Source organism: Pseudorasbora parva, chromosome 15 (assembly GCF_024679245.1).
Source record: "Pseudorasbora parva isolate DD20220531a chromosome 15, ASM2467924v1, whole genome shotgun sequence".
NCBI lineage: Eukaryota > Metazoa > Chordata > Actinopteri > Cypriniformes > Gobionidae > Pseudorasbora > Pseudorasbora parva.
Genome location: NC_090186.1, coordinates 5013209 through 5039961, shown reverse-complemented (window position 1 = coordinate 5039961; position 26753 = coordinate 5013209). Strand labels below are relative to the sequence as shown.

General features: G+C 40.5%; 1 protein-coding gene across 5 annotated transcripts in view; it reads left to right on the top strand.

The window, feature by feature from the left end:
• syne1a (spectrin repeat containing, nuclear envelope 1a) overlaps nucleotides 1–26753 on the top strand; it is a 202090-nt gene that overhangs the window by 84683 nt on the left and 90654 nt on the right. For all 5 annotated transcript variants that reach the window (XM_067416809.1, XM_067416807.1, XM_067416806.1 and 2 more), the window contains 20 exons: nucleotides 1329–1493; nucleotides 2063–2235; nucleotides 2386–2539; nucleotides 3218–3361; nucleotides 6428–6592; nucleotides 6702–7019; nucleotides 7107–7262; nucleotides 9248–9418; nucleotides 11877–12203; nucleotides 13962–14114; nucleotides 14550–14717; nucleotides 15626–15802; nucleotides 18105–18251; nucleotides 18375–18500; nucleotides 20054–20230; nucleotides 20772–21037; nucleotides 22144–24298; nucleotides 24393–24730; nucleotides 25982–26126; nucleotides 26221–26427. In XM_067416809.1, the coding sequence (XP_067272910.1) occupies nucleotides 1329–1493; nucleotides 2063–2235; nucleotides 2386–2539; nucleotides 3218–3361; nucleotides 6428–6592; nucleotides 6702–7019; nucleotides 7107–7262; nucleotides 9248–9418; nucleotides 11877–12203; nucleotides 13962–14114; nucleotides 14550–14717; nucleotides 15626–15802; nucleotides 18105–18251; nucleotides 18375–18500; nucleotides 20054–20230; nucleotides 20772–21037; nucleotides 22144–24298; nucleotides 24393–24730; nucleotides 25982–26126; nucleotides 26221–26427 (5832 nt within the window). The remainder of the gene's footprint in view (nucleotides 1–1328; nucleotides 1494–2062; nucleotides 2236–2385; nucleotides 2540–3217; nucleotides 3362–6427; nucleotides 6593–6701; nucleotides 7020–7106; nucleotides 7263–9247; nucleotides 9419–11876; nucleotides 12204–13961; nucleotides 14115–14549; nucleotides 14718–15625; nucleotides 15803–18104; nucleotides 18252–18374; nucleotides 18501–20053; nucleotides 20231–20771; nucleotides 21038–22143; nucleotides 24299–24392; nucleotides 24731–25981; nucleotides 26127–26220; nucleotides 26428–26753) is intronic.

Below are 26753 nucleotides of genomic sequence, written 5' to 3'. Positions count from 1 at the left end.
TATGAGACACTTGTTCACACTGCAGTGAGAGATGGATATTAGGCGGTAAAACATGGTACTCTGTGCGGTAAATCAAGAACACCAGATTTAAACAATAAGACTAACTGTGTTGAGCTGGAGAACAATCATTAGTTTCTGTCCATCAATGATCCAAACAGTTGCTCACTTCAGTTCAGTTCTATGGCAGTGTGAAGTTCATCAATTATGAAACGAGTTCAATCTATCTATAAAGCTGCTCTGGAGAAAACAGTGATGTCATCATCCAGCTCAGCTCAGTTCAGTAAAATCAATAATATTAAGTGTCCCCAAATAAGCAAGCCAAAAGCATCAGTGGCAAGGAACCCAAACTCCATCAGGCAACAGCAGGGGCGGAGGCAGAGTTTTTAAATCAGCAAAATCTCCATTTGAGTTGGAGGCTCCCCTGAGATAATAATGATTTCTCTGATCTACTTATGTACATTTTAAGATGTTTGAATGCTCTCCTCATTTCTCCTTATTTTGCCCTGTCTCTTCCCCTCCTAAAGCCGGGTGCACACTGTGCGAGTTTGGCCATGATTTGGCCGTCTGAGACAAATTTAGCAAATCCTAAAAGATTCCTCTTATCTTAGGCTAAAATCTGAAGTCTTTGATCGTTAGTTTGACATGTTCACCGGCAGCCGATTAATGACCGCTGCGATCAAATTTTACCTCAGATGAAATTCTGGCAGTGTCAGAAGATTTGGCGCACAATCCTGCAGTGTGACTTCTCCTACGACGACAGTCAAATATCTCGGTTTTTCAAGACGAACTATGACCAAAACGAGTACTAGAGATTTCTTTGTAGCCAGCATTTCAGTCCCGCGTGTAATGCAGCTCACCGTCACCGAACGCGTCATTCATTGATGATATAAAACTCCGGACGAGTTTTCTTGTGCGCGTCCGATTTTAGCACGCCTTCACTATCGTGCAGTCTGACATTAATGCCAACTGAGATCTTACAGTGTGAAATGGCTTACATCGGGGATCATGTTCGTACAGTCTGACAAGGGACATCCGCAAAGGATTTTGAAAAATCGCACAGTGTGCAGGACCCTTAAAGCTGAGCTTTGACTGATAGCCTTTTAATTTTCGTCTGTGTCAGTGAATAAAGTAAACATAGGGTCAGCTGATATTTAGTCTATATGTTTTATGTATCAGGTTTTTTTATTTAAGGCCACAAACACTAGGTAAAAATGTTTATTAAGTTCATTCACAATTTATATACAGTCATTATCTAATGAGTAATGGAAAAAGTAGAGCTCATTTGTCCAGTCTTTTCACTCTTGATTTCTCTCGCCCGTGTCCTGCAGGAGAAGGTGTCGAGGGTAGAACGAGTGGTGGGGGAGCATCAGCTTTTCTCACAGGGCCTTCAGGAACTTCAGAACTGGGTTTCTGAGTCCCAGCAGGTCCTCAAGACCTGCAGATGCCCCACATCTGACAAGAATGTGCTTATTTCCAGAATGGGCCAGCTCGAGGTACATTGTACTTTATTACATTTTGTAGTACAGTTTTGCTGATGTTGCTAATGCTAAGGACAACCTTTTAAAGGGGTACTTCAGTGCTAGGAAGATGAATCTGTATTTAAACTAATGATCTGAATGAGCTCTCGTGATGAGAGCTGAGGTAAACGCGTCCATGGCATACATTCACAACGCGTGTTCAGTCTGGCGCGTTTTCGGTTTATGCCTTTGGAAGCTTAACTTTCAGAGGAATTATTTGAAAAGTTGAAATACTCACTTTGCTCTGCATAGCTCCTTTTACATGAATGCCTTCAGCTGACCAAGCGAGTACGATCACACTGCCCATGGACGGGTTGAAAATATGCAGAAATAGCTCCCACCGATGACACAAAATGACGATATTTGCGTCATCTGCGGACTTTTTACCAGAGCACGATCATTCGAATATACTCCAGGGTTTCTACTGATACAAAGCCATAGGCTAATCACTGAACTAACCCTTTAAGGAATTTTAGCTTGTAAATTAGTTTGCACGTTTCATTTGTACATGTTTGATGGGTAACCGTATACCTGGTTGATTGCAGGCTTTACTGGCAGCTTGTCAGGGGAGAGAAATCCAGCTGAAGATGCTCATCACTAGAGGAGAATCAGTCCAGAGGAACACATCAGCTGAGGGAGTACCAGTGGTTCGCAAGCAGATTCAGGACCTTAAAGACTCCTGGGAATCACTCTTATCAACATCCATACAGTGCAAAAGGTCCGAGAGCTTTCTCTCCATCAGTCTGTGTTTATTTATCCTCTGTTGTACCTCAAGTCAGTGCTTTTGTCCAAGTATTTCATGAGGTATTTGCTCTTCAGGTGTCTGTGTGGAAGTAGTTGATGTCTTGTTTATGTGTTGCATTTGCAGCCAGCTGGAAGGTGCCTTGTCACACTGGACCAGTTACCAAGAGGATGTCAGTCAGTTTGAGTGCTGGATGGAGCGTGTAGAAGAGAGCCTTGGAAACTCAGACAAACACTATGCTGAAATGAGGGACAAGACAGCTAATCTAGGCCGTGCCAAGGTAAATGATACTTTTCATGATTTATTTGGCTCAGAGAATTACAATACTTAGGCTATAATACATTGTTACATATGTGTAATATAATATAACATAACATATAATATAATATAATGCAATATAATAATATATAGTTCTGCCAATCGATAATAATTAATCTCACATTTTGTAAGTAATGTAATTAATCACGATTAAACTGGTTTATTAGGCTGCTGTCACTTTAAGATCTGCCGCTGCTGCACATGATGCGGCTCTGACGCGCTGTCACACGCATCTCATTTTCTCACAACTCTAAGTTAATTTAAGACTGCTCTTATGAGGATACTCGACAAAATGGGCATTTTGGCATAATTGTGTGTTATTGTTTAAGTGCTTCTAATTCTTGATTTGTGCGTTCTCTTTTGTCTTGTCGCGCTTGAATGGTGTAAACGCATTTGCATGAATAAGAGTGCGATCATATAATGTAATGCTAGCGTATACTGCATTAATTGCATTAAATATTTTGAATGTGTTAAACTCGAATACATTTATTGTATATGTTAACATGCTAATTTTGACAGCACTAAATACAATATAATATACTGAATTTATTAATTAGGTAGCCATTGTATATTCTTACAGTTATATCAGAAATTGTGACCTCAGAGTCTTAATTGCTTTAATTTATTTTGTTTGGTACAGCTCCTCTATGAGGAAGTTCTTAGCCACTCTAGCCCTTTAGAGACCATTGCTACCAAGGGTTCCAACATGACTGAACATACAGCCACTCAACAGGAGATCCAGAAACTCAGTGAGAGATATACAACCATCAAGGATAAAGCCAAGGTATGAACGTCAAACCGTAGACCGCAGACTAGTGGTCCATGAAATTGTGTTTCTAGCACAACAGTAGATTTCTGCAAGTAAAAATCCCATTCATTTTCTATATAAAGAAATTGATTTTTTACAATAATATATCAATCTTTTAAGACAAGAGCTCTGACGTTGCTGAGCAGTGATATATGTTTCTGTAGAAGCCACAAATGAGTATGATTTCAGAAAATAAAAATAGCTAAATTCCCAGTGAAGTGCTAAATCATCTATTACCCTGAAAAGATCTTTCAACACTCAGAGAGGTTGTTACCATAGAAGCAGAATTTGAGGCCAAAAAGCTCAGCAGAGACTGCAATGTACATTAACTATATGTGAACTATATTTTCACAAATTAGTCCAGATGATGATGATGAAGACGAGTCTAAAAAAGGTTTATTAATAAAATAAACTCAGGTAATCCACATGGAATAAGACAAAACAGTGGGAACTTAAATACAGTGATAATGAAGTAAATGACAAACAGGTGTGTTGATGGTATGAGTGTCCATAGGAACTAATGAGTGGTGGGAAACTAGAACAAAGGGAACAGTTAAGTCAAGTCAACTTTATTTATATAGCGCTTTTACAATGACGATTGTTTCAAAGCAGCTTCACAGTGTTTAACAGGACACTATTGCAACAAAATTTGATTCAGCTGTACAGTCGTTCTGGAGAAAACGGTGATGTTATCAGCTTATTTAAATTGATCATATAGCAACAATGTTGGCAGATCAGTATTATAGTTCATACATTTAATTAAGACCTAATAAATGAATTTTTTTTGGATATTTAGTTGAATAACTTGGATCGATCAATTTTAGTGTCCCCAACGGAGCAAGCCAAGCCAAAGGCGACAGTGGCAGACATCGAAGGATCAAAAAGCAACGTTACTATGAACTCTTGGCCGCCACAAGCCAGTTATCACTGTGGTAACTTTTCTGACCCCTCCTGCTTAAAACCGAAAAAGCTAGAAGGATCGTGAGGCCCCTTTTTTAACGGCCTGTACTCATACTGAAAATCAAGATCAAGTGAGCTTTTGCCTTCCTGCTCCGTGGGAGGTTTCTGTCCTCCCTGAGCTCAATGGTTAAAGGAAGGGGAACAAACTAAAAAATAAAAATGAAACAGAACACACAGAACGTGACAGAACGCTCCCTGCAGTGATGGCTTGATTGAGGGTAGAATGGCGGAGGTTCTGGTGGTGGGCGAGGGACCGGCGAGGTGCTGGAAACCCCGCGTGGAGGTGCGTTCACACTGGACGGGATTTGCGCGAGTGAATTACATGTTAAGTCAATGCAGAGACACGAATAAGCATTCTGTGGCACGATTCGCGCAGATGATGCGGTGTGAATCACACGAATTGAGTGTTTTGAACGCGTCACAGAATGCCAGAAAAATCAGAACTTTGCCGAATATATGCGCCGCGTTAACCAATGAGGAGCCTGCTTACTGCTTTCACGTGGTGAAATGACAGATGGGAAACCCCGAGGCCAGAGTAATTTAAAAATACTACTGTTGTTGTGTCAAAAAATGTAGTTTTAAGAGTTTTCAGGCGAGAATGTAGTTGTTTAAAGCTCAAATATGTGGTTTATTTTTTAAGAGAGCGCCTATTTGAAAATTTGATCTGGCGTTTTCGGAGGTGTGAGATCCAGGCGATCAGTGGCACTCAGCGATCATTACCCCGGCGAGAGCAGCCTTAACTCGGCTAGTCCTTCTGCCGCTGCCTGGCAGAAGCCCCTCCCATGACGCGAATTTGCATCTGTTGTGTAGTGAATGTCACGCGCGAATGGATTCAAAATGTTCACGCATCTAACTTTGTGCGAATAGCCCGATTTATTCGCGTCATTCACGTCCGGTGTAAACGTAGCATTAGGGAGCAGCTACGGGGCAGAGCAGACAATGAAAGAAGACAAGTAGGAGAAGGGCGGAGCCATGGAGGCGTGGATGGTGGATTAGTCCAAATGACAGCACACGGTGGAGTCGATAGAGGGAGGAGCCATGATGGAGACACTAGAGGGACAACTGACAGCGATGGAGCCGTTAGAAGTGGAATCTAGGGCGAGACCGAGCAACACTGCTGACAATGGAGACCGAGGCCCAGATGACTGAGGCTGAGCTGGTGAAACCAAGGACCAAGGCAAAGCCGAGGGAAAGGCAGAGTCCGCTGAAGGTGAAGGGGTGGAGGGAAGAAGCATAGCTGAAGGCCTGTAGGTCTGTGCTGCAGGCAGGGTGACGACTGACCAAGAGGGATGAGGGAGTCATGAGTACGATGGTGTGGAGTGGAGGGAGGAGCCAAGGCAGGGCCAATGGCTCGACAAGCTGATGTAAAGTGATGGGCACAGATGCTGGAGGCGGAGACATTTGATCCACTTGACTGGATGATGCTAGAGACCAGAAGACCCAAGGCTTATCCACACAGCTTTGAGTTAGAGAAGAGGAGGGGCTGAAGAGAACCAGCAGAGGCGGGTCTGACAGACTGCCTGAATCTTGTAGTAGACAGCGCAACCAAACTGGTGGTGAAGAAGATTCATTGGTGGGCAGGGTGGGAAGCACTACCTCGGTATCCCAGTCAATCAGCCATCCCTCTGTATCCAGCTCCACTAATACTCCCACTGGTACAGATGTAATGGCTGGCTCACACACCTAGTCAACCGAGTCCTCACACTTTGTCACACATCTCACACATCTGTCCCCTCCGGCTGCTGGCTCTGTAGTGGGCATCAGTCCAGGCAACCGATCTCCGTGGTGGGAATCAGCTGGGTCTCTCAGTGCAGTGGGCTCTGGTTTCTTAACCGCACCGGCTATGGGACGGTGAAGCAGAATCCTCTTCCTCGTTGCCTGTCTCCTCATCGATTATGGGGATTATTTTGACAACATTATCATCTGTTTTTAGTACATCGTTGTATTAGAAACATATCCTTTTGACCTAGTTGGGGTGGTTTGTGGCTCTAAACTCTTTATTGAATATCCCAAAGAAGAAAATGAAAGGGAAAAATACTCTTGGAATAACTTTTAAAATAATGTACCTTACTGGTGTTTCAGGCGGCTGTCATCAAGGCTGAAGAATTGGTTCTTCTCCATCAAGAGTACCAGCGAGGGCTGCACATGTTTGAAGACTGGCTAGAGCAAGAGCAGAGCAGTTTGGTCCTCCTCTCACCCTTAGATGAAGATGTAAATGCTCTGGAGAACACATTAAAAGAACTGCAGGTTATTATAACTGTTATATTTTCAGAATTGTAAATTATAGTCAAAAATATTAGACATGCAGTCTAGGTAATCTTTAACTTTCATTCTTTCTGTCTAACAACATTACCAGATGCTCCAGTCTCATTGCCCTAAGGGACATAACTTGCTCAGTTCAGTTCTTGCCAGTCGAGAAAGAGTCGTTCCCTGGGGTGCCCCTCAAATTGAGGATCGGGCCCTGGAAACGGCACAGACAGAATGGCAGGGGTACCAAGACCGCCTCGGTGAGACCAAAGTCCAGGTAGAGCAGGCCCTCGCAAGAGTTCAGCAACTAGAAGGTTTATTCCAAAGCTTAGACCAGTGGCTGGCTGACATTGAGCTTAAAGTTAAGGTGAGAAACCACCGCCGCTCGGATGTCACTGCAAAGGAGGCCCAGCTACAACACCTGAAGGTACGCTGTATTATAATTATGCCTGATGATTACAGAAATCTCTGGTTTCATGTACTGTATGTCACTAACATTTTCTTTTCTTCTCAGCGGTGGCAGACTGAGGCTGCTCACCGTCAGGCCGAGGTGGAAGGTCTAAGTGCTCTTGCACAGCAAGTCGTGGAGAATGCTCATGTCAGTGGTCGGATCAGCACCAGGGTTACCCAACTCACCGCTCGCTACCACGCCTTGCTCCTACAGATACAGGCAAGTCACCCTATAGAGTGGTGCAGGTATGACGTGACTTTGTAGGCAGTTCGCATCGCATTGGCTCCCTCGAGAAAAGCCCAATAGGATTTTTCCATAGGCTTTTGGATTATCGCTAAAAACAGGATCTGTGATAAACTTTATGATACTTGGACATTTTGTCCATGAAGATAATTATCACAGATGAACACAACTTTTATTAATTTTAAAGCCTAAATTCGAAGGCAGTGCCAGAATTAAAAAGCTAATGCTAGGCTATAAATTAACTACACCAAGGTCGCTCGACTTTAACGTCACCATCACTAAAGCTTTCTACAACTCTTCCAGTTTTTATCTAAAACATTTTCCCAGAAAGTTTGATTTGTTTATAAGAGCACAATTATGAGCATAAAGAGTCTGTAAAAGCGACTGAGTTTACCTGTTCAGCGGGATGACGTTTCATCTCCTTCACAGCCTCTGTAGTCCCATTAGCCACTTGTTAGCAAACGCCTTTTCCAAACATGTAACAGCTAAAAAAATTACGAGTGGAGTATTACTGATGTATTTTATGTCGTAGATAAAAATTGGAAAGTTTTTTGAGCTTATGTTCACCACAGACCTTATTCCTGCCATTTAACCAAAATCCCATTGAAAAAAACCCATTGACTTTGGGACGAGGGAACCGGAAGTGCTAATAACTAATTTCTGGATTTTAGCTTACAAAGCGATGTCATACCTGCACTACTCTATTAATAGTTCTTATGTACTTGATGATTATTATGCAATTTGAAGCATCATGTCAATCTTGAGAAAAAAGACAACAGACAATGCAGTCTTCAAATCTGGCTATTTCCCATGGATTGAATAATATCCCACTAATTATGGTTTACTCTTGGGATCTTTTGTTTTGTTTCTCTCCCCAAATCCTCTCCCAGTGTTGTTGTTCTTGTTAAACTAAAAATTTTTTTTTTATTTGGTAATTGAAGTAAAGCTGAAATAAAATAAAAGCAAAAACTTGTAAACTATACATTAAACAAATAATAATAATAATTTAAATAGAAAATCGAAAAATAAAAATAAACCATAAACTAATAGTAAAATGAAAATTAAAAAACAAAAAAAAAGCTAATTGAAAATATGAATAAATTCTCTAATAGTATATAAATAATACTAAAATATCACTGCTCTCTCCTGAACTTTCGCGTGAGCATTTTAAAACTATATTTTCTCCCCTTTTCTAGTTATTAACCTCAAAATTATTATTATTAAATTGTTTTTAAAATTCAGTTATGGAATTTTTTTTATTCAGTTACATTAGAATCTTTACTTCATATTCGTTCTCTCCAATTATGTTTCTTTTAGTAGAACCTGCCGTCATCGGCTCACCTCTCGCTTTGCTGCCAAAGCACACTGATGAGTCTAATTTCTCAGCCGTCTAAACATTGGAAGCTATCCAGCTTTGTAAACCAGCTCCTGTGACCCTCTGTGATGGCAAAAAAAAAACTTCAGAGCTGGAAAAATCAATGTCTTGCCCACACTGAGACCTTAGCTTGTAATTAAACAATATAAGATCCAATCTTGCCCATCAATCGGTGATGCTGCTTCTGTGGCAGCAGCAGAATTGTTTTTAACACTTGCTGTAACACCTCTCCTTCCTGCCCACTTCTCTCTAACATGCGCACACACACCCTGGCTGCGACACTGAAGAGTGCGAGTAATTATTCTGTGAGAAACAACAGGCCGCCACATGCACTGCAGTCAAGAGCCATTACATCTCTGCAGATAGGTGTGCGCGCAGCACAGCGCAAAAGCGTTAATTGGTGCCACGTGCATGAGGGATCTGAATGTCAAGAGAAGAATGCGGCAAAATAGCTTAGCCTCAAGCCCCCAGCGGTGAATGCTAGCGAGTGTGCGCCATTAGATCAATCAAAACCCTTCATGCTGATGAGACAGAATTGCGGGCATTCTTGACAATGAGCCTTTTGATTTATCCTTCCGTCATTTAGGAGACCCTCAAACAGCTCCAGGAAGAGATGCAGAAGTTCACAGAGGCTCAAAATGCCCTCAAGACCTTCACTGATTGGCTGCGTGCAGCAAGAAAGAATTTTAAAATCGTCACCGAAAGGACCGAGGCTCTCGATCGGATTACAATGGAAAAGAAGATGAAGCGACTAGAGGTATGGCATAGTGAAAACACCAACATTTTGGATATTCACCAACATATTAAAATATCTATGACATTTATATATATATATATATATATATATATATATATATATATATATATATATATATATATATATGTATATATATATATATATATATATATATATATATATATGTATATATATATATATATATATATATATATATATATATATATATATATATATATATATATATATATATATATATATATTAAGGAAAATAAGTATTTGAACACCCTGCTATTTTGCAAGTTCTCCCACTTAGAAATCATGGAGGGGTCTGAAATTGTCATCGTAGGTGCATGTCCACTGTGAGAGAAATAATCTAAAAAAAAAAATCCAGAAATCACAATGTATGATTTTTTTTAACTATTTATTTGTATGATAAAGCTGCAAATAAGTATTTGAACACCTGAGAAAATCAATGTTAATATTTGGTAAAGTTTGCATTTACAGAGGTCAAACGTTTCCTGTAGTTTCTCACCAGGTTTGCACACACTGCAGGAGGGATTTTGGCCCACTCCTCCACACTGATCTTCTCTAGATCAGTCAGGTTTCTGGCCTGTCACTGTGAAACACAGAGTTTGAGCTCCCTCCAAAGATTCTCTATTGGGCTTAGGTCTGGAGACTGGCTAGGCCATGCCAGAACCTTGATATGCTTCTTACAGAGCCACTCCTTGATTATCCTGACTGTGTGCTTCGGGTCATTGTCATGTTGGAAGACCCAGCCTCGACCCATCTTCAATGCTCTAACTGAGGGAAGGAGGTTGTTCCCCAAAATCTTGCAATACATGGCCCGGTCATCCTCTCCTTAATACAGTGCAGTCGCCCTGTCCCAAGTTTATGTGTATATATATATATATATATATATATATATATATATATATATATATATATATATATATATATATATATATATATATATATATATATATATATATATATATATATATATATATATATATATATATATATATATATATATATATATAATATAAAATAAAATAATATTCACACACATTATATAAACAAAAACTTTTATGTTAGGTGTGATTAACCTTGATTATTTTATTTGACAGCACACATAAAATATATAAGCATATATACAACATATATATATATATTCACACAAACATGTTCATAAAAATAATTAAACCTAAATTTAATTTCTGCTATTATAGATACACACGTGTACAGGATTTATTTTTTATTTTTAGAATTGAGGGGACAGATGAAACTGTCAACCCTTTTTATCCTGTAGTTTAACAGCTATTGATTTGGCCTGCTAAATAACACATACCACAGACTAACACTCTCAGTTGGCCTGGCACAGTTTTGCACTCATATTTGAGATTGTAAGAGCCAGTGTGTGTCTGTATGTGTGTGCACATGTACAAGTCTCTTTGTCTTCTTAAGGATATGATCAATATGTCTACTACACAAAGCAAAAGAAAGCTTTAGTGCGATCGCACCCTGTGTGCACGCACACACACAGCCACTTCACACACTCCCCCACTGTGATAGCTGAGATGAAGGAGCGGCCTGTCTGTGGAACCTGCTGGCACAGACTGTTTAATTGATGCAATGCCCTTGCAGCTTCAACTTCACATAACACTCTTCATTCACACACTTATACATATATATGCAGCTCATTTGGCTCGTTTAATCCATGTCGAGATCAATGGTGCAACACAGACACTAATAGCAAACTGACATGGAGAAGCTTTCTGTGTACTATCTATGTACACCCACCCCATTAAATGACAGTGGTATAGACACATGTATTTGTGAATGAATAAACAGCCAATTAAGTGTGTGCTTCTATGGCCGGATCATATTTCTTGGCCCAATTATCCTTGCATCCTACACCTCTCTGCATCACTAACTTCTCATTTCCTTATTTGTGTGTGGAGATCATCATTAAAACACTGGGGCTCCTTTCCCTGTCAGAACCGCAGCAGTAGCTCCAGATCCTGCTGTACAGCCACAGGCCTCTCACTGCTCTTTATAGAGACAACAGGCTGATATCATATAGTGAAGCTTCCCGCTTGAAGGTAAAGGAGTAGGAGGGGTTGAGTGGGGTCGTTGCCGAGGAAACCCCGCTGCGGCAGGCACATTTAAGGCCTGGGTAATTGGGTCTTCCTCTTATATCTCTGTCCGGGGCCTCACCGGGTCTCTGCACACAGGTGTCAGGAGCCCGACAGGCTTCAAAGTACCCATCAGAAAAGTCCACTTCTGAAGCTCTACATGAATACAGGGATCAGAAGCTGTCAGGAACAGGAAATACTGTACATGTCTTGGATGCACACTGGGGAAGGCATAAATATCTTCCCCATGGCTCATTAAATTATTGATTTTTGTTTGTTTGTTATTGTCATTCTTTTTGTACCCTTTCATTCGTTGTTTAAAAGATTCTCTTATCCCGCAGTCTCTACAGGGAGAGATGGATCAAGGTCACGGCTTGCTTAAAACACTTCGAGAGACTACTGAGCAGGCCGTCTCCTTCTTGGATGACCCTGGAGCATCCAGGCTAGAGAGGGAAGTGCAGACGGGGCGATCACAGCTCGAAGAGCTTATTCTGGGGCTACGGGAGGAGCACGCTACCCTGGAAAAGAGCATTGTGCTCTATAAAGATTTCCAAGAGCGCTACAAGGGCCAAATGCAGTGGCTTAGGGAGACCCGAGCTCTGCTCAGCTCTACTGTTGAACCTAAAGCAGAACTTTACCAGAGAAAAGCCCAGCTGGCCAAGTACAAGGTAGGGAATTGTTTTAGTCTTCAACTAATATGAAGTGTGAAAGTACAGTATATTCCAGGTTAATAATTGCATGACTTTCACAGTAATTCCTCAGTAGGACTTCTACAATATCAAAATCTACAATATCATTCTCTATTTCTACAGTGCATATCTACTATGGAGGCATAGCATTGGAACCATTGTATTCGTGTGGGACACAACCCACCCACTTTTTAAGACCAATGATATTGGACTCGCTTTTACCCTCTCTTAATTCACCGCATGCCTGTGCACCTACCCCTTTATTATTAAACACGTTAGACACTTTATTTCCATTTTTCGATTATTTTCTTCATTTTTATTGAAAATAAATACCTTTCCGACCTGATATGTGATGGGAATACGGGCTAGAGCGAGTTCGGCAAAAGGCGGATTCGAACCTCGGGTCAATTTGCGTCAAAACTTTCTAACGTGTCTTACCCCCAGACGTTTATTAAACAAGGCAGGCTATTTGCACTTAATGTAAATGTCATCTACTCCAGTAAAATTGTCCTGGGGGAAGATTGCTTCTGACGCACACGTTTGGAGGTACCCAGCATGCAGTGCGGCATGCATAGATTATGCTGTGAATGATTTTCTTGATTCTTGTTGGTTTTATCTGTGCTGCTGAACTTATTTTTTAGCAGTTTGTGGTGTTTGTTTATTTTGTAATGTTCAGAATTCATCTTTTTTATTATGATTATTTGTTGAGTGTCACCATTGTTGTGTTTTGTATGAGTATTGATGTCTGTGCATCATTAGGTGATGGGAGAACAAAAAAAGTGTTGCAAGATGATAATAAATCTCAGCAGTTGCTTCACTATTGTGAAATATCCATCTACAAACGATTATGAATTTGATATTGGTAAATCCTCATGCTGAAATAACACGAATAATAGTATAGCTTGTAATACTAACTTAAAATCAGCTAATTAGCTTATTTTATATTCTAGCTTGACAATTTTTTAACACATGTTTTTTATTTGTTAGTGTTTTCATTAACACACTAATGAAACATTGATCACCATCATGGTGACTTCACAACAATTACAGCACTGAATCATATCATTCCTTACAGTGGCAGTTAAAGACGACTTTATCACGTAAATTCACAGTTAAAGCAAGATCAGTTTCTGTGATATCAGCACAATTCTGCTGTTGATTAACAGCAATTCATAAGAAAATGATCCAGCATGCATTGATTTCACTGTAAATTTCTGACTATAGTAATTTATTGTAAAATAATACTCTTTAATTCTGTAAATTCCTAACAATTTTCCTACAGTGTAGTTGTGTGACCAGCATACATTTAATGCACTTGATCAATAATACAATCAAAAGTAATATTGTAAAAATATTATAATTTAAAATAACTATTTAAAAAAAAATCAAATAGAAAACTAAAATTTTCTATTTGAAGATTCTTTAAAAAATTACTTCAGTCTTTAGTGTCACATGATCACACTGAAACCATTCTAACATTATGATTTGCTGCTCAGGAAACATTTAGTATTATTATCAATGTTGAAAACTATTGTGTTGCTTAATATTTTTGTGGAATTGTTTTCATTCATTCTTTGATAAATAGAACATTTAAAAGAAAAGCGTTTATTTGAAATAGGAATCGTTTGTTACAATGCAAAAGTCTTTACAGTATTGATCAATTAATTGTGTCCTTACCACACACAGACTGCCCAGTGTACATCTCTGTATCTGTATGCATTGTTCTTTTCTGTCCAGGCAGTGGAGCATTCGTTGCTATCCCGGGATTCTGCCGTGAGTTTTGTGCTAGAGAAAGGCGAGTCTCTGCTGACCCTCCTTCACTCCCCTTCCATCACAGACAACATGTCCAGACTACAGGCAGACTACCAGGAGCTGTGTGGCTCAGCAAGGGTGAGCTCAAAAGGACTACACAATACTGCAATCATTTAAATGCAACATAACATGGAAGATGCAATGATTTCAGAGCATTAATGTATGACCTGCCACATTTATATATCAATGCTTGCTTTCAGCAGTTCGGAAGGGTACAGTCATATACATATAAAATTGTGTAAAACGAAATTGTAAATGCTACTAAAATGCAGATTATTTCCCTTTTAATCTTTTGAATATTAATTTGGAGGTTTTAATGTGCCATTTCCTCAAAGATGGCATCCATTAACCCTGCAATCAGTGTCTTGAATACTCGCGCTCATCTCACGCCTGCAGCTGTCAGAAGCTCTTTATCGTGCACGAGGGTTTCCAGCTGTGTGTTTATATAGGTGCTTTCATTCGAGTGCTTACTAATGTCTCGATCATTTCTGTGATTTAAATGTATTTCCTTAGACGCATGTTCACAGATTGGAGGGCCAGGTGAAGAAACAGGAAGCTTACCACAAAGATCTACAGGAAATTGAGCGTTGGCTGTTGCAGATGTCCAGCAGGATGGTGACTCCTGACCCGTCATCAAGCGGTGGCCTGGAAGCTGCCACTCAGCATCTAGCCAGACACAAGGTGACAAATCACAGAGAGCTTCACACAAAAGCATAAACCCTTAAAGGGATAGCTCACCCAAAAATGATAATGTAATGTTTGTCTGCTTACCCCCAGTGTATCCAAGATGTAGGTGTGCTTGTTTCTTCAGTAGAACACAAATTAAGATTTTTAACTCCAACCGTTGCAGTCTGCCAGTCATAATGCATGTGAATGGGTAACAATTCTATTAGAGTAAAAAAAAACATGCTTAGACAACATGCACAAAGAGCCCTGCTGCTCGTGACGCACACTGATGTCTTAAGACAAACTGATCGGTTTCTCTGAGAAACCGAACAGTATTTTTATGTTAGTTTTTTTTTAACCTCATATTAGACAAATCTCATCTAGTGTTCCCATCTGCTATTACTTCTGTTTGGTAAGGTCAAACTAGCGCGATCATAGATATATATATATATAGATTCCTCATTAGTGCCTGTGCGGATCGGCCAAATGAGGAATCTACATAATATATATTTATGATACTGCTCACCAGACAGAAGTAATGAGAGATGGGAACACTAGATGAGATCTGGATTTGAGTTAAAAAAATACGAGTGTCGAAGCATGTTTTTTTTGTTGCTCTCATAGAATTGTTACCCATTCACATGCATTATCACTGGAAGATTGCAATGATTGGAATTAAAAAGTCTTAATTTGTGTTCTACTGAAGAAACAAACACACCTACATCTTGGATGCACTGGGGGTAAGCAGATAAACATTTTCAACAACATTTTCATTTTTGGGTGAACTATCCCTTTAAACAACCAATCAGACATCTGCACTTTGTTTACCCACAAAACGCAATCATTATGTCAAGAGCTCAGTGTTTTCAAGAATATTTAAAGCTACTTCTAAGAAAATATTTGGTCCTTTTGTCTCATCTCAGGCTATTATGGAGGAGATAGCAGGTTTTGAGGAGCGTTTGGCCACGCTAAAGGAGAAGGGAGAGGAGCTGTTGTCCGGCTGCAGTGAGCGCCTCCAGGCACGGCTTCGCCAGCAAATTCAGAACCACCAGCAGGGAGCAAGAGACAGCTACTCTGCCATCTGCAGCACTGCCCAGCGTGTGAGTTTACTTGGCCACACACAAGAACAAGACCAGCACTGTGCCGATGTTTACTGTGCATATAGACTTATGACAGAGTTTTGCTGAAAAATCTACATGAGATCTGCAAATTGTGTGAAATGGTTTTGACAACAGACTCTAAGAATTTAAGATACACCGATCAGGCATAACATAATGACCACCTTCCTAATATTATGTTAATCTCCCTTTTGCTGCCAAAACAGTGATGATTTGTCAAGGCATGGACTCCACTAGAGTAGGGCCATGAAGGGGCCAGTATTCAGAACCAGCATTAACTTCTTGAGCAATCTGAGCTACAGTAGCTCGCTCCCTACGTGCATCAATGAGCCTTGGCCGGTTCTCCACTGTTCCTTCCTTGGAGCACTTTTGATAGATACTGACCACTGCAGACCGGGAACAGCCCACAAGAGCTGCAGTTTTGGAGATGCTCTGACCCAGTCGTCTAGCCATTACAGTTTGGCCCTTGTCAAACTCACTCAAATCCTTACGCTTGCCCATTTTTCCTGCTTCTAACACATCGACTTTGAGGACAAAATGTTCACTTGATGCCTAATATATCCCACCCACTAACAGGAGCCGTGATGAAGAGTTATTCACTTCACCAGTCAAAATGTTTTGGCTGATAGGTGTATGTGCAATATGATTTTTTAATGCGTTTAAAGTTTTGATTAACTTGTTTTATATTTTGATCCATGACCATGTTGTTTGGTATTCTGATCATTTTGCATAATTTATTTTTAGTTTGTGCAATATATTTTTACATGTTTTTATAATTACTTTTATTCGCACAGTTTTTTTGGGGAAATGAATCCCATAGCTTTGGCCTGTAAATCTGTCTGCAAACATCGACTAGCTGTTTAAAAGCAGTCGATTATGTCCTGTCAATGAGGCAAAATTTAAAATGGTGTGGAAAAAGGTGTTGGACAGTTAATAACTTCAAGAAATTCAAGAAAATGCCTCTGGCTTGGTTGAAAATAACAGCAGAGTTGCATTTTTAATTTAAATTGGAACAAACTAAACGAACAGCATAATAATAATTGAACAAACAAACAAATATATATATAGCTCGAGAATTCAGCCATTTTTTTTCAATGCTTTCTGTTCATTGTTCTCGTGTCTGCTGACATCGAAACATTGTTCCAGCAGCAAGCTCAAACGTGCCAACTTACTGCCACTCTTCCAGAACCTCTTGATTATTTTAATCCACCCTGTCTGACTTCCTAGTTGCACAGGACCAACTAAACTGCCGACAAAATCCTCCTCTCTGTGTACTTGTCTTTTAAATCAGATTAAACAACCCTCACCAGGCATTCAATAAACCAGGGACGTCTGGCAATGAAATGTGCTTGACATTTTGACTTCTGCATGCCAGTGTCATTACAAGGAGACCCATCAGGAGGCACTAAGAAATCATTTCTCCATGGAAGCATATCATTAAAGCCCACGGCAATGAAAGTGAACACATACCCCCCCCCCCCCCCCCCCCTGCAAATCGCCATTTCCCGCCCCCTACCCCAACTCTTGCAGTATCCCACCAAAAGCTGCCACCTGCTTTCCTCTAAGAACCCTAATCATACACACCCCTAATATGGCAACTACTCTCTGCCATCTGACACGTTGCCTGCTCAGTCACTCTCTGAGCAAACCACCCAGTCTATTAATACCTAGCCTCCTTCCCTGTGCCAGTTTTATTTTGCCCATCAAGTCCAATTCCGTCAAAACAAGCCGAGACATTGATAAACCCTTCCCTTCTGGTTTGCTAGTTTATACCCTGTAACATCTTGTGCCAACCTTGCCAGAACAATGCCATCCGGTAAATCCTGCCACCTGGCAATCTGGTCAATGAGTCCCATAGTCTGCATGTACTCTGCCAACTCCTGCCGTCTGCCAAAGCAAGCCTGTCGTTGCCTGCCCCCCGCGAGGGCTCGTGAATTAAGAATGTCAATCAGCGTCAGCTTTTCTGCTCATGGGATTAGGCATGCCAGAGCATTCAACACCTGTCAAATGGACTTTGCTTTATGTTGACCCGATTTAGCATGGTTAACCGTATGCCCCACTCATATCATTCTCCGTTTTTGCTCCTCAAATATGTCAGAGTCATGCTGTTCCTGCTTTATACAGCTGAGGATTACTTAAAATACCCTTTGATGTTCATAATGTGCCTGCTTTATGATGAATTGGCTCAGTGTTGACCCATATAGAGGTGGGATTGTTTCAATTTTATCAAATTACTTTTGACCGCTACATGCAGTGTAGTTATTACTTCTGACTGTTTGTGTAGATGTATCAGAGTCTGGATCGGGAACTGCAGAAGCACGTGAGTCTGCGGGATACGTTGCAACAGTGTCAGACGTGGCTTTCAAATGTACAAGAGGAGGTACAGCTTCCTGCACATGCACCAGTCTGCCTACAGGAGGCGCTAACACAGGTATAGGTTTTTATGTTGTTTTGTCTATCTACATAAAAGTGGCTTTACTGCACAGTGAAGTTGGTATGAGAGAGCCTGACTCTACCGGATTTGATTTCTGGTTTCTCCTAAATGTCTCATCAGATGAAGCAGGACCGAACTCTGCAGGAGCAGGCTAGTACCTATTTGCAGCTGGTGTGCTCCACCTGTGACCTTTCTGATGAGAAAGTACGAGAGACTGCTGCTGAGATACAGCAGGTCAAACTTCAGGTGAGTGACTTGGGATGCACTGATATGAACATTTTAGCCGAAACCCACAATTCTTTATATTTAAAAGCCGATAACCGATATATTGGCCGATAGAGCCGAATCAAATATTATGTTTAATTTTTGAGCCTGATTACAATATAAATATTTTTTCTCCCATTACTATATTCCTTAGTTTAGGGGTTCTGTATAAAAGTGCCAATAGTAGAAGATTTGTGAGCAGTATCGCGTGCACAGACAGTGCCCCAGAATTGAGTTCTCTTTCGAGCGAACTAACAATAACACAGAATTATGGCAAAATGCCAGTTTTGTTGTCCAGTTTGGTCCAGTTCTGTCCTCATAAGAGCAGTCTTAAATTAGTAAAATAAAGTCTAAACTTTAAGAGCTGTGAGAAAATGAGGCGCGCATGAGATCTGTGTCATGTGATCGGCAGCAGGTCTTATGGGTCCTGCACACTGTGCGATTTTTCAAAATCCTTTGCGAATGTCCCTTGTCAGACTGTACGAACATGATCGCCATGTCACACTGTAAGATCTCAGTTGACATTAATGTCAGACTGCACGATAGTTAAGGCGCGCTAAAAACGGACGCGCGCAAGAAAACTCACCCGGAGTTTTATATCATAAATGAATGACGCGAATTCAGTGATGGTGAGCTGCATTACACGCGGGACTGAAATGCTGGCTACAAAGAAATCTCTAGTACTCGTTTTGGTCATAGTTTGTCTTGAAAAACGGAGATATTTGACTGTCGTCGTAGGAGAAGTCACACTGCAGGATTGTGCGCCAAATCTTCTGACACTGCCAGAATTTCGTCTGAGGTAAAATTTGATCGCAGCGGTCATTAATCGGCTGCCGGTGAACATGTCAAACTAACGACCAAAGACGTCAGATTTTAGCCTAGGATCTGAGGAATCTTTTAGGATTTGCTAAATTTGTCCCAGACGGCCAAATCGTGGCCAAAATCGCACAGTGTGCACCCGGCTTTAAGGTGACAGCAGCCATTAATGCTGTCTGTCATTAATGTTCATCAAAGAACAAAGAGAACAGAGAAAATCACTCACTGCTCTCGACTAAAGGACTTGTGTAGCTTTAATAAGGATTAAGACATCATATAATATTTAATTCATAATTTATGCAGTGCAGATTGTTTGATAACTTTATTCAATTTCTATATTCATCACAGGGCACAGGTAAATATGACATTATTATTATGGATTTTAAGTTTTAAGTTCACTTAAATTAAAAGTTGTTATATATTTTTGAAGCCTAATAAATGTAAAAAAAAAAAAAAAAAATTACGTTAAATGGCTATAGTTGAAAAATGTTCATTCATAAAAACATGCCATTAAACTTATTAAAATATACTGTCCTTATGTTGTTTCTAATTTGGAGAGTAACTGTGAAATTATTACATTATAAAACATGTTTTTAATCGTGATTAATTACAGAATTATTCTTTTAAACGATTGACAGCACCAATTCAAATATTAAAATCCCTCGTAAACATTAGATTTGGTTGGAAAATATTTAGAGATGTTTTCCAACCTAATACAGATCGAGGAGAGGATGCTGGAATCTCAAGAACTAACAGAGAACTGGAGAGAGATCAAAGACTTGCGATCCAGCCTTGAATGTCGTCTTATTGAGGCTGACCAACTTCTCCAGAGCATGTTAAGGAGGCCAGCTGAGCTCGAGCCAAAGGTTGCTCAGAACCAGCTGGACCAGGCTCAGGTAAGTGACAGCTGTGTGTATAGATGGCATCCATTGGAAGACAGCTAAATGACTACCCATGTTTATGACTACTAGAGATTTTTCTGAATCACTAATGCAAATTTAATATTACATTAATACCTTATGCACAAGTTTTGTACGTTATCTGTCAGTTAATCAGATGCAGTCTATTATGTATTGCTGAAAGCTCTGGTGATCTTTAGCCTCTGTTACATTTCCTGGCAGGAAGCTTCATTCATTAATAAAGATTTTTCCCCAGATTACTTATCTGGGTGTAATTATGGATGTGTGAATTGATTTGTCAGTGCCTGTAATAACAGCGTCCAGGCAGACCCCTTCATTGTGTGTGAAAAATAGCACATATTAACATCTCTGGATGTGCTGAGAATTGTCAACAATAGATTGAATGAAAACCCCAATTACCTCAAAGCTCACTCTCTGCCAGTGACAGAGGGCGTCATCCAGAGCTGTCCATTTGGCAGGATATCAAATAAAGACAGGCAGCATTTATTAATAACACTCCATATTTCATGCCACAAAGGACTTTATCCAGGAGATGCGCGCCAGGCAGGTTGAGCTGACCCAGCTGAGGGAGAGCATTAATAGGCTAACGGCTGGTCAGGAGTCCCCCGAGCTTATGGAAGTTGGGCGCTTGCGCTGTGCTTGGCTGGATTTGGGCAGACAAGCCGCACAGCTGCTGGAACAGAAAGAGGAGGATCTGCAGAGAAGTGGGGACTATCATGACTGCATTTGTATGGTGGAGGAGTTGTTTGACCAGCTGTCCAAGAAATGGGATCAATTGGCCAGGCATGTAACATTCCCTTTCAGATTTTGCACAACATATTCATGTTTGATAGTTGCCACAACCCTCTATAATGTGAGTAAATCACTTGCATATGCAACTAAATAATGACTATCATGAGAAATTGGCTAATAAAATCTTAGATTTGACTTGCTAGTGTGTGTGTGTGTTAGAGGCAAAGTATACGTTTAGCATAGACATTTCCTCAATCGCTGAACACAGCAATCTGTACTATTTCATTTCAGCTCAATGGATGCTCAGTGTACCTGTTTTTGACGTATCATAAACTTTAGTGTGAAGCTGCACGACTCGCCTTTGCTTTACTGAGAGCGCGGTAGTGTTTCTTACACCCACAGAGCGAGAGTCTTACATACCACGCAGAATCAACGTGTGGCATGCTCATTGGCTGGCACTCCTCTATTATCGTCCTTGTTTGGATTTCAACAAATCAGTTTAAGCGAATGCTGACAACAGGATTAATATTCATGAATCCAGCAGCTCATCAATGCTTAGTGTGTTGTATATTGTTATTAGTAGTATTATTATTATATTTTTGTAATAATTACTATTAACATATATTTTTACTGAAACACATATCATACATCCGGATTGCTATTTTACATGAATTTGCGAGCGGAAAGACTGAACACAGACTGAATTAAAAAAAATATATTGCACCAAAACCTGGTTTTAACTTTAGACCAGGTTTTTGTTGGTCAATGGCGCAGTCTGTTTCGGTTGCCTCAAAATAGCAACGCGCCAACAATGTGCCTGAACACACCTTAAGCACCGCCACCAGTCCTAAATTTGGTTAAAATGACAAATATGCATTCATTCATGGTTACCAAGTTTTAGTTATAATTACTAAAGTTCGATCATTAAATAGTGCTTGATTATCATAACATCATAATATAATGCTTGATTGACTGATGTTACGAGTGTACGTTCAGATATTTAGAAACTGCCATTTTATAAAGATAAGCTGGCGAGTAACAAAAAATGTACTAGCCAATGGCATTTCATTGCCAAGGTGTGTAGAGGGTTGTTGTTGTTCAGACGTTTTTGTCAGTCATTCTTCTCTTTGTTCACAAAAATACTGACTCTTTTCTAGGGGAGATATTGAGAGCACAGCGGAGTGTCTGGATGCCTTAAAGAAGTTGTCCACAGACCTGCAGGACCAGAGATGCGTGCTCGATGATCTGAGAAATAACAGGCACGGCATCTTGCCTCGTCTGAGCTTAGAAGACAGAGACCTGGTTAAAGAGCAGGTTAGTTACCTTGAGCAACGTTGGACCCAGGTGGAATCGCTTGTCCAGCAGAAAATCCAAGATTCAGCCCAAACGCTAGAAGAACTGAGTCAACTTGAGGACCACTTGCGGGAGGCACAAGAGTGGGCTGAGTTGCAGCAACCGTCCCTCTCTGAGGTTCTCAAGACCAGTCCCCCTCCAGATCTGGCCCAAAGCTTTCTGTTTGATCACTTGAGCTTTTGCGCAGAACTGGAGGCCAAGCAAAAGCTTCTGGCAGAGGTCGTGACAGATGCCAGCAGCCTTTCCTATCGCCTAGGACTTAATGAAAGGAGGAAGCTGCAGGCTTTGGTCCAGGAAGCACAGGCAGAAGTAGAAGTGCTTGGAACTAAGGCAGCTCAATATCGTAAAAGCCTCAGTAAAGTATTTACAGAACGGACGCAGTTCCTACAAGCCCTCCACAGGGCAGCTGAATGGATCAGGAAGCAAGAGCAGAGGGCTCTTGCAGATGATCATGTGGCGCTCCTACCAAACGTCCTGCACAAGCAGGTGTCAACTTGCAAGAATTTTACCAGCAGTCTAAGAGCATATCAGATGGAGCTCACATCACTTTGGACACAGGGACGAGAATTAGTAAAGGATGCAACCGAGGAGGAAAAGAAAGAGACCCTTCAGAAGCTGGAGGAGTTGCAAATCACCTTCGAAGCCTCCTTGCAAAAGAGCACGGAGCATCTGCAAAATCTAGAGAAAGCGCTAGTCATTCGGAAGTACTTTAAAGTGGACCTTGACAGGATATCAGAGTGGTTAAAACAAGCAGAAGCAGCTACATTTCCAATTATTGACCTGAGCGGGAATGACGAGGACCTTCAGAACCAGCTGACCAAATACCAACAGCTTCTTGATCAAGCTTCAGAGTATGAAAACCTTTTGCTTATCGTCCAAAGGGCAGGGCAGGAGATTCTTCCCACCTTAAATGAGGTTGACCACTGCTACCTAGATGAGAAACTCAATGGCCTCCCACAACAGTACAATGACATGTTGCTGTTGATCAGAGAGAAGCGCGACAGGATCCAACAAATGCTTCTTGAGCGCAGGGAGTTTGAGTCCCTCATTGATGTCACACGAAAAGCTTTGGAGGAACTTCAGGAGAAATGTGACAGTTTAGAGATGTCAGCCAGCCAAAGTCTAGAAGAGGGAGAAAGATTGCACAACAACTATGAAGTTCTCCTGGAAGGTCTTGCTAATCTCTTTCAGGGAATGAAAGATCTTAGAGATAAAACTCAGGATTTCCTTAGCATGGGTCAGCCATATGCTCCTGAAGTCACTGACCAGTTAGTTCATCTCCACAGCAGTCTTAACCAGCAGATTGAGTGGAAGATGAAAGAATTGCGGAAAACATTGAAAATATTAAATGACCACCGATCAGTTATCGAGAAAATGGACTATAGCATCAATGGATTAAAGGAACAGCTTGACAAACTTGACTCAGATGGGGCGGCAGAAGCCACAGCGAGATTATCTACACTATACAACCTATCGAAATGTCTTGAAGAGGTTAGTTCCTATCCAGAGGGTCTCAAAGCACAATCCGATGACCTCAAACAGCACTTTGATTTAGAGACCCTTAAGACTCAGGTTATCTTCAGGGAGGAACAACTTCTCGCTTTAAAGCAAAAGATTAACGCACACATAGAAGAATGCGAGAGAGGTTTTATAGGAGATGAGGACTATCAAACTAATATTAAGGTATCAATAGACTGGCTCAAGAGTCTTAGGGATCAATTGAGATGTCCATTAATATTTGAAGAAGCACAAACTGAGATTGTGCAGGAGGAGATCAGGTCACTGTCAGCACTTCAAGGAGAAATGAAATCTAGGTTTAGAGTATTAGAAGATATAACCAATAAAGAGAAACAGAAGTACGTCAATGAACAAAAGCCATTTCCAGAACTCTTTGAAACCAATTTAATGGATATTCCAAAGCTGAAGGATGATCTTCAACAAGCTTTTAACACCAAACAGGTAAGACGATATTAAGTCCTTACAGGAAATTGTGTTTTCTGTCTCCGTAATGGAGTAGTGAAGCTTAACGTTTCCTTAAACTGTTGATCGTCAGGTGGCCTTGCAGTCTGTGCTGTCCCTGCTCCAGAGATACCACCATTCCTTGCAATCCGTCCAGTTGTGGTTCGAGGAAGCTGGTGCTCTACTTGAGCAAACCCCATGTAAGGTAGACCTGGAGAAAATTTCAGACTGCCTCAAGGACTTAGAAAATATAACAGGCCGGGGACAAACCGTCAAGTGTACGATGCAAGAAATGCAGGATCTAATCTCTCAAATGGGTGACTTTTTGAGCCCTTCTGTAATTAAGCAAATCCAGCAACATTGCGAGGAGTTTCATCACAAGGGCACAGAGGTCTTTGAGCAGCTAAGACAACGTCGAGACAACTTGCAACGGTAATGCTAATGAGGTTTTTACATCTACAGTCTTGCTCAAAAGTTTACACACCCCTTGCAGAAAGATAATTTTAACAAAATAAGAATGATCACACAAAATGCATGTTATTTGTATTTTTTATCTAGTATTGTCCTGAATTAGATATTTTACATATAAGATGTTTACATATAATCCACAAGACTTTATAAAAATGATCCGTTCAAAAGTTTATGAACCCTTGATTCTTAATACTGTGTGTCGTTCTTCAGAAAAATCCTCAAATTCTTCAGTTTTCCAGCATCTTTTGGATATTTTATTTTGAACCCTTTCCAGCAGTGACTGCATTAAGTTTTTAAAACCTTTTTGAATTGAATTACAAGATAAATTGTACTTGATTTGTCTTCTGGAACGCATGTAAGTATCTTCTGTTGCTTCTGAAGAGCAGTACTAAAAAAGTGATTTTTAAACAAAATAAGAAAAATGTTGGAAATCTTCATCCTGTTCAAAAGTTTTCGGTGAATGTTTCAACCTTTCTTTAATAGTTGTGTTTGAGTCCCTCGATTGTCCTCAGATCTCAGAATGATACAGTCACTGCTGGAAAGGTTCAAATATACAGAAGATGCTGAAAAACTGAAGAATTTGAGGATTTTTCTGAAGAATGTTGGTCAGTTTAACTGATCAGGACAAACAAGAGACTCAAGAACAATCATCACAAAACACACACACAGCCGTGGATCATCAGGGAACCACACACACACACACACACACAACCAGGGATCATCAGGGAACAACACGCAACGTGGATCATCAGGGAACAACACACAGCCGTGGATCATCAGGGAACGACACACATACACACACACACACACACACACAGCCAGCCGAGGATTATCAGGGAACCAAACACACACACACACACACAGCCGTGGATCATCAGGGAGCGATACACTTTTTATAAAATCAGCTATTGTGTTGTCTTGTGGACTATATGTAAACATCTTTCAGGTAAAATGTCTTATTTGGGACAGTACTAAAAAGTAAAAAAAAAATGCATTTTGTATGATGCCTCTTATTTTGTTGAATTTATTCAAATTGTCACTGATTCTGCAAGGGGGTGTAAACATTTGAGCAAGACTAAATAGTTTTAAATAAGGCATACAAGACCCCAAATTGCATTGCTTTATTCATATTAACAATGATGACAGGCATTGGTGTTTATACAGTTTATACTTTTTACAACTGGATTTGAAGTCACACATTTACTTTGTTAGAAGCAAAACTCAGTGGAGATCATTCCAAGATGAAACCGATAAAGTGATCAGGCAGATGAATGAAGTTGAGAAGAGGATGACCGAGTTTACAACAGCCAAAGCAAACTCTGAACAAGAAGCTGAAGACAAGCTTTGTTTATACCAGGTCTGTGACAATCAATTTCTTTCCTTGCCTAACTTTGATATGGGTGTTGCTGTTACTCTAAATATCTCCTATTGCTTCCATTTTTTTTCTACAGACAATTATGTCACAAGCTCAGCGTCTTGACGACGCACTAAATGGACTGAAAGAAAAAGCAGCACAGTTTCAGCCTGCAATAAAAGACACTTCTTCTCAGCCCGTCCATTCACTGAGTCAGCGGTGGTCTCGGTTGTACAGTGTTGCTAGAGCTCAGGTGAAAGCCCTGCAAGACTCTGCACATAACTGGAGATGCACCAGGGAGAAGGTAAGGAAACGTCATGAGTAGATACTCTCAACTTATTACACAAAGATGCTCTTTATATAATTCTCCATTTCAGAGAATGTAATCAGACACATGTAACAGTGCAAATCAGATACAAAATGCCTTAAAATTATTGTCAGCCGCCCAAATAGCATACTATTTTCTATTAACTGTGGAAAAAAGTCATGAGTTTTAGTAAAGTAAGCAGATCTGTGATCAGAGCATCAGCCACGGGCAGTGGCCTGAGAATGATGTAATGCTTGGCAATGGCTGTCCATACAAAAATAGCCAACATGGAAGCTGCCAACTCACCACTTCCCCCATAAATC